This window comes from Pinus tabuliformis, chromosome 3_1 (assembly GCF_031772625.1).
Source record: "Pinus tabuliformis cultivar Carrire ecotype Pingquan chromosome 3_1, CPIR1, whole genome shotgun sequence".
NCBI lineage: Eukaryota > Viridiplantae > Streptophyta > Pinopsida > Pinales > Pinaceae > Pinus > Pinus tabuliformis.
The window spans coordinates 702,426,893-702,435,391 of record NC_142301.1 but is presented as its reverse complement, the minus strand read 5'-3'; the positions used below and the strand labels follow the sequence as shown (position 1 = coordinate 702,435,391).

The 8,499-nt window shown below is 35.0% G+C and overlaps 1 protein-coding gene and 1 pseudogene across 2 annotated transcripts; both read right to left on the bottom strand.

Moving 5' to 3' along the window:
- Positions 1 to 2,524: 2,524 nt before the first annotated feature.
- Positions 2,525 to 5,138, bottom strand: LOC149189082 (pentatricopeptide repeat-containing protein At1g11290, chloroplastic-like). Of its 2 annotated transcripts, none has more exons than XM_089411760.1 (2): positions 5,036 to 5,138; positions 2,525 to 4,870 (listed from the first exon to the last, which is right to left on the bottom strand). In XM_089411760.1, the coding sequence occupies exons 1-2, from the start codon at positions 5,118 to 5,120 to the stop codon at positions 3,846 to 3,848; spliced, it is 1,110 nt and encodes a 369-aa protein (XP_089267886.1). In that variant the 5' UTR covers positions 5,121 to 5,138; the 3' UTR covers positions 2,525 to 3,845. The 2 variants fall into 2 exon arrangements, with proteins under 2 accessions (XP_089267886.1, XP_089267887.1); XM_089411761.1 differs by having other exon boundaries at positions 2,525 to 3,859; positions 4,133 to 5,120.
- Positions 5,139 to 5,165: 27 nt separating this feature from the next.
- On the bottom strand, positions 5,166 to 5,546 carry LOC149189081 (pentatricopeptide repeat-containing protein At4g25270, chloroplastic pseudogene; annotated as a pseudogene).
- Between the last annotated feature and the right edge of the window lie 2,953 nt (positions 5,547 to 8,499).

Genomic DNA, 8,499 nt, shown 5'->3' with positions numbered 1-8,499 from the left:
ACTTAAGTTTGAGCAAGTTGCTAATCTAACTTATTCTAAATTTAACTTGAGAAATCTCATAAATAAAATAATTGATTATGTTGGCTATTCGGTTAAAAAATAGGAAAAGTAAAGTATTTACTTTAATGATTATGTTTTAATCTCAATCGTTGATCACAAGCGAGGTGAGATCTCGTTGTCAATCACTTTGGAGATTAGGTTTAGGGGTTTAACTCTATGTAAAGTTATAAAATAAAGGCCAAGGAGAGGAGAAAGATACACCATACAATAACATTGACCATTGAGAGAGATCTTCTCAAGTGAGTTGTGTGTGACACTCAAGTGTGCTGACTTTGGGGAAGGTACAAGGGTGCAACATTGGAAATCCAAATAAATCAAGGAGATCGAGGACAAATCTAGGTCCTAATTCGCTAGATCAAAACTAGGGCATGTTGTATTTGTACTTTTCTTAGTGGGGCCATTATCCCAAGACATGAGCCCAAGTAAGCTTATATTTAATGAAAAATTGTAGATTTGATAGAATTTGTTTGTCACTTCTATTGAAATTGGTTGTGTAATTTTGCTTTTGCTAATTCAATTAAAAATTTAGTCATGCATTTATTCAATAGATCTATAATCTACTAGATTAATAAATTGCCAAGAGCCAGTTCACAAGAAATTTAACACTAATTACCAAGATATTTCCTATATCTCACTTGCAACTAAAATATTCTTTTTATAGGTCCCTTGTGGTTATTAAGGGTTATGAACAGAACTCTCTATTAAACCCTCAAAGTAAATGTTACAGATAAATTAATTAGTTTTTGGCCTTAATCCATGCTCTGGGCAATGACATACTTTAAAAATGTCAAAACTATGACCATCTCCCACACATACACCAAAGATTAAATATGTAAATGGTGTTTGTAATGGTTTTTGACTTCATGCATGGCCCATAGAAAGAATTTTACAATGTAGCATTAGTCCAAAGCTTATCTTTAAAGGGCTATATGGTGATTCGACACCTTGTGTAGGGCACATCAAGATTAAAGGCAACTCTATGGATATGCATGCATGGCCCATAAAAAGTATTTTTACAATGTAACATTAGTCCAAAGATTATCTTTACAAGGGATATATGGTGATTCGACACCTTGTGTAGGGCTCATCAAGATTAAAGGCAACTCCATGGATATGCATAGTTTTCATCCTTGAACCATAGATTGGGACATGAACCCCACCCATCTTGTGCCAAATGTTGGTATTATACCCATAACACTCATACGAAAATGATTCTTTCTATAATGCCTACATCATGGTATGCACCCCATACATGGCCCATTAGATTTAGAGCAACTTATTAAGGATTATGTCCTTAACTCGGGCACACAAATTGTGAAAATCATGCCCATATCCCATTCATGGAGTAAGTGTTCCCTATATTGGGATTTTGCAATTTAGCAATAAGTTTACACCCTAATTAATAGTTTGAATTTCATAAGTGATTATGAGGATACAAGTCTATGATTGTTAGTCTTAAAGTAACCAATTTTTGGCCTTAGACCATGGTTTCATCTATAAACACTAGTTATTAACCATGCATACACATTTCTACATGTCTAAAAGTCACACACATTATTTATGAACTGATTTTCTTATGTACTTATGTCAAATGCATATTCTTAGCCTCATATGAGAAAGCAAATCCATTATGTTTTTATTAAAAACAATACACATCCCAATATCATCTTTGTCCATATACCTATTCAAAAATGCAAAGCAATATTGAACTATTGGGAATAGTTGAACAATTAGAAATCTAGCAAAAGCTTTTGAAAACTATGAGAAATGTTTGTATGTTTTGAAAAAATAAAAGACATTTTGTTCTATGGATAATATTATTGAGTTATGGGGGTATTTTTGGCGATGATATGATCAATGTTTAAAGAATGACAAGTAATTTTGATCCTTCATAATTTGTATGTAATGCTTATTTATTTTTATTTTTTTTGCCTCTAGGGATAGAAAATATAAAAATATTTTTTCAGCACACAAAAAGAATCATAGCCTTTTAGGGGCCCTGAATCTCATATATGTTGCCACCTTATAACAATATAGCCACATGGACATAGAAATCCATCTCTAGCATGTAGGAATCTAAACGATGGAAATACAACCCTAACTCAATTGACTTAGGCCCTCGGGCAATCTATCTCAACGAAGTTTTAGCTTGAAAATTATGAGAAATGTTTATATGTTTTGAAACAACAAAAGGCATTTTGTTCTATTGGTAATATTGTCGAGAGGTGGGGCATTTTTGGCGATGATATGATCAATGCTCAAGGAATGGCAAGTACTTTTGACCTTTCATATTTTTATGTAATGTTCAATTTTTTTTTTGCCTTTAGGGATAGAAGATTTTTCAGCACAAGAAAAGAGTCATAGCCTTTTAGGGTTCTTGAATCTCATATATGTTGTCACCTTATAACAATATAGCCACATGGACAGAGAAATCCATTTCTAGCATGTAGGAATCTAAACGATGGAAATATAACCTTAACTCAATTGACTTGGACCCTCCGGCAATATATCTCAACCAGGTTTTAGTTTTATTGTCTGTCAAACCACTCTTTCACCTATTCAATGTATGTTTGCCAAGTAAATATCTGAAGTTCAGAATCTCCCATGAAGAAGATAATTAAGCTTTAACAACATCCGTACAATATTAGAGAGATAATACTTCAAATCATTCTCTAAACTACCGTCCCACTAATAGGTTTGGTTGTTTCTCAAGCATTCCTTCACCTATTCAGTGTAGGTTTGCAAGTAAATGTGTAAAGGTCAGAATCTCCCACCCAGAGGTAGTCAAATTAAAGCAACATCCCTATAATATTAGAGAGACACTTCTTCAAATTGTTTTCAAAGATACGGTCCCACCACATGGCATACATGGACGTTACGACATAAAATGCGTAGTCCTTTAATGACTTGAATCCCACTCAATGAATCATACTTCGAGCAGCAACTCACAGCACCTCTTGTATTTATCAAAAACTAAAATCCATCCGACTGTGAACTGAAGGCAAGTTTCATAGATAAACTTCTTATCGCCAATAACCATCACAAGTGCATAATCTGTCCTTGAAATAATAAAATTGACATGTCCTTTGGCAATAATTTCTCTCTTAGAATCATTAATATATACATATTGCTGCCATGGCAGTCACCACATGCACAAAGGTTCTTCACAATCTGGGCAGTAGTCTTATGGCTTATGTTGAGATGTCGAATGCAATGACTAACTTCTCAATCTTATGGTGTAACATGTCGTCCCTTGCCTCCTCCAGATAATGGAACACAAAGTTTGTGCCAGGCACATGACTTTCTTCTCTCCTCTCTATTCAAGGTTTCCAACAATGCATATTTTTTCTCAAATTAAAGATACATGTCTTCTCCAAAAAAATTATGTACTTTCTTCTTTATGTCAATCCAACTACATCCTGGTGTCTTTTTCAATCCCCTCTCTTTCATCAGTGTTCTCAGCCTCACAACATCTGCCCACCTGTTTGCCTCAGCATAGGTGTTTGTCAAAAGAACATAACATGAAGCATTTTGAGGTTCTAATTCTATAATGTGCTCTGCCACACATTCACCCAGTACAATGTTGCTATGAATTCGGCAACCACCAAGCAAGGACCCCCACACATTGGCAGTGGGTTCTAATGACATCTTTTTGATCAACTCATATGCCTTATCAAGAAGACCAGAACGCCCAAGCATGTCAACCATGCACGCATAGTGTTCTTCTTTTGGTGTGATGTGATGATATGGATTCATACTATTAAAATAACGCCACCCCTCTTCCACTATGCCTGAAACGCTGATAAAACAGATATTAAGGTGACATGGTTAGGTTCTATACCTTGCTCTAGCATGTTGTCAAAAAGTGCAAGTGCATCCTCACCATGCCCATGCATTCCACACCCGGCAATCATTGCATTCCATGAGACTACATTTCTTTTAGACATTTTCTCAAACAACAGGCGTGCTATGTCTATGCTCCCACATTTGGCATACATATCTATAAGGGAATTACACACAGCAATATCCGATTCAAAATAATTTCTAATTATGTAACCATGGATCTGCTTACCTTCTCCCAGAGCTGATAAATGAGCACATGACTGGAGAACACCCGAGACAACAATTGAATGAGTTTCAATGCCTTGCATTTCCATGTCCATGAAGAGCGTCAAGGCTTCATAAGCATGTCCATTTTGCACATAACCCGCAATCATTGCACTCCATGAAACCACATTTCTTTGACACAATTCATCAAAAATATACCTTGCAATCTCTATTCTCCCACACTTGGCATACATGTCAATTAGGCCAGTACCCACAACATTCTTATCAAATCCATTTCTAACAATATAACCGTGAATCTGCTTACCTTGTCGCAGATCAGAAGACCGTGGGAAAGCTGGAAGAACATTCCCAATAGTAACTGAATCAGGTTTTATGCCTTTCAGTAGCATTTGAGCGAATAGCTTTGTGGATACATTGGCATGTTCATTAAGCATATAACCATCAATCATCGCATTCCATGAGACCACACTTCTTTCAGGTATCCTCTCAAACAATTTGCATGCTATCTCTAAAGTCCTGCAGTTGGCATACATATCAATGAGGGCATTGCCAACAACAACATTGAGCTCTAAGCCATTTCTAATTACATAACCGTGGATCTCCTTACCTTGTTGCAGAGCTGGTAAACAGCCACACACGGGTAGAACGCTTACTACAGTAACAACACTAGGTTTCATACCTTGCCCCTGCATTTCACCAAAACACTTCAAAGCTTTGTTGGCATGGCCCTCCTGGGTATACCCTGTAATCAAAGCATTCCAAGAAACCACATCTCTGTCACGAATGTTGTCAAACAAGATCTCTGCAGTCTCTAACCTTCCGCATTTGGCATACATATCAATGAGGGCATTGGACAAAACATCTGATTCCAATCGCCTCCTGATCACAAAAGCATGAATGTCCTTACCATGTTGCGGGGCTGCCAATTGCGTGCAAGCCGAGAGAACAGTCACCATCGTAACGGCGTCTTTCTTTACTCCTTGCAGTTGCATTTATCTGAAAAGCATCAGAGCTTCACCTGCAAGTCCATTCTGTGATTACCCAGCAATCATAGAATTCCAAGATACCAAATCTCGTTCAAGAATTTTGTCAAACAGTTGGCATGCATCTTCCAGACGTCCACATTTGGCATACATGGTTATAAGTGAATCCGCCACAAAAACATGCGATATAAACCCTGTTCGAACTATATCGCTGTGAATGTCAATACCCACTTGCAAATTCAATAGGCTCGTGCATGCCTTGACTAGAGAGGGAAAGGTAAACCTGTTCGGTTTCATATCTGCCAATTCCATTTGTTTATACAATTCAAGTGCTTGCTCTGGAAAATTATTATTTGCATACCCTCTGATTATCGCGTTCCACAATGAAACATCGCGCTCGCATGTTTCATCAAATAGAAGGCGTGCGCAATCCATTTCACCCAACTGGGAGTACGCTGCAACCAGTTATGTGAGTAAAAAGGTGCCGTGATCAAGTCCCGTTGTGATCATGCGGGCATGAAGCTGTTGCAGTTGCTCTATGTTGGTACAAGCCTGCAAAATAAAAGCGAAAGCGTTGGGATTGATGTTCCTGGAATAGGGTTGACGTTTGCCAGAGACGGCAATGGCAGAAGCAGTGTGATGGAGAAGTTCGGCACTTGTATTCTGAAGCGAGAAGAGTGTATTGGTTTGATTGCTTAAGGTGGAACTGCTAGAGTTACCCAAATTTTGATATAATAACGTAGGAGACTGGAAGGTTAAGTCCATTGCACAGGCCATGACTGCTTTGGAGTTTATATCAAACCAAATCAAATGGTTGAATAGAGTGCCTATGCACCACATGGCCTAATCATTTAAGATAATTTCATAACAGACACTGAAAATATTCATTATCAAATTATCTAAAATTATTTTATCACGATATCTACAAATTTTAGGCGTAGTTTTGAAAATGGGCTGGTCGTTTTTCTCTTTCTCGGTTGTCTGACATGTCCCGTCATTGTCTCTGTTTCCAGCAATCCCTTCCCGTCCGGTTTGCACATCATTACTTATTTTCAAAATTGCAAAACTTCCAATAATCACTCCACTCTGCATCCACACTTAGAAACCCTGTTTTTGTCATTGAAGCATCGCGATTTAAGATTTTGACAATAACCCAATACCGCTTTGAAACCGAGCTCGCCACAAGAAACCACTTCTCGTTTCTGTAACAGAAGGCTCTTTAGTGCCAGAAACCTGTGCATTATTTACTTAAAATAGTGTCTGAAGCCCTTTTGACTCTCCTCTTTTCGGGCATTTTAAAGAAATATTTCAGGTTTACCATCTAACAGTTGACGGCTCTTCAGATGTCAGAAACCTGTGCATTATTTACTTTAACCAGTGTATGAAGCCGTTTCGACTCTCTTCTTTTGGCCATTTTTAAGAAATATTTCTCGTTTACCGTGACAGGATATGCTTCTCAATGCAAGTTTGAGATTTTGTTCACACATTTGATTTATTTAAATGTGAGCCATAAAATGTTGGCATAAACATATGTTTGTTGATGCAAATTTGACATTTTGTTTGTTTTTGTTTGTTTTATTTAATTTTATCCATGTAATATCTTTCGGATTGAGATGTATTTAATTATTGTTTCTAAAATGATACCTATGATATTTTGTAAAGTTTGTTTTGTTTTATTTTGTGTTTTTTTCTTTATCAATATGTATATTAGTAACAATTTTTAGGTTGAGATCTATTTAATTATTGTTTCTAAAATGACTATGATTCTGTATAGCTGTAGATTATTAGGTTGATATTTATTTGGTAGTTGTGATTCGGAAAACCCAAATATAAATTTCATAATAATTATTTAAGAGTGTTATTAAGATCATGACATTTGTATGATTAAAGGTTTTTTGGGTGTATATTTTTTTGAAGTGTTATTATTATTAGTGGCACAATTATATTGTTGCTTTAATATGAGGTGTGTAAGTGCATTGTGTATATCTAGTAATTGTGATTTGGAAAACTTAAAGATAACTTTCATAATCATTTGATATTGTTATAAAGATGGTGAAATTTGTATGATTGTAGGTTTTTTTGGGCAAATATTTCTATAAGTGTTATTAATAATGGCACAATTATATGGTTGTTTTAACATGTAGTGTGCAACTTCATTTTGTATTTTTAGAGACAATAATCTAGAAAACCTAGATATAAATTTTATAATTATTTGATATCATCATAATCATTATGAATTATTTAAAAGTTTCAAAAAATATAATATAAATTTCATAAATAAGATATTATAAATATTTTACAAAATATAAAATCTGAATAAAATAGTAGATTTTTTTTTACAAAATTTCATATATAATGCATTCCTTACTTTATTATTGCTATGAACTATCTAAAAGAAAACACAATGTTTTATACTTGGTTTGGTTCTTTGGGATTTTCCTCTCTCATAATGATTTTTTTCATAGATTTTCCTATCTCTACTCAATACTCTAAATATAAGATACAACAACTTTTAGATAATTTAGTTAGTTAGTTTTTTTTTTCCTTGATGATTTAGTTTTTCTATATTTCCTTGAGACTTTAAATCTTTTATCAAACTTACAAACATACATACAAATTTATGTGAATTACATTTCTGATTATTAAAAATTTATAAATAACAAATACCATCAACATGGAGTTACTTTATTCTAATTCTATCTCAAAATTTCTCCACATATATGCCAACCCCATCATCTCCAACACGGATGCTCAACAATGTTTCCCTCTCTATTTCTAGTATAGCTTGCATTTTGAGTTGAGAAACCATATAAAAGTATCACCTCAAATTTCCTCTCCATTTATGTAACTCCATTTCCATTTCCAACATTGTTTACCCACATTGCTAGTAATGAAAACATATAAAAATGAAACAATCATTCTAATTGTGGTATTGAGAAACCATATAAAAGTATCACCTCAAATTTCCTCTCCATTTATGTAACTCCATTTCCATTTCCAACATTGTTTACCCACATTGCTAGTAATGAAAACATATAAAAATGAAACAATCATTCTAATTGTGGTATTGAGAAAAACACTTTCAAAAATATTAGAGCTTTCAAGAATTGATCCTGTGACCCTCCCATCTAGCGAGGCCCCGACTTGACCAATTGAGCTAACCCTTGGGGCTTGAGCTAATCAATTGTTACAAAAACAAGAAAGTGGATTTCAAAACACTATGGTCTTCTTTTCAATGGTTTTATCACAATGTTTCGATGACAAAATCAGGGTCTTTGAGTGTAGGTGCAAAGAAAAGTGATCGTTAAAGATGGAAAAAATGACCAAAAACATGTCAGGTAACGGCTAAAGAGAAAAAAGACCATCACATTTTGTCAAAACTTAGAAT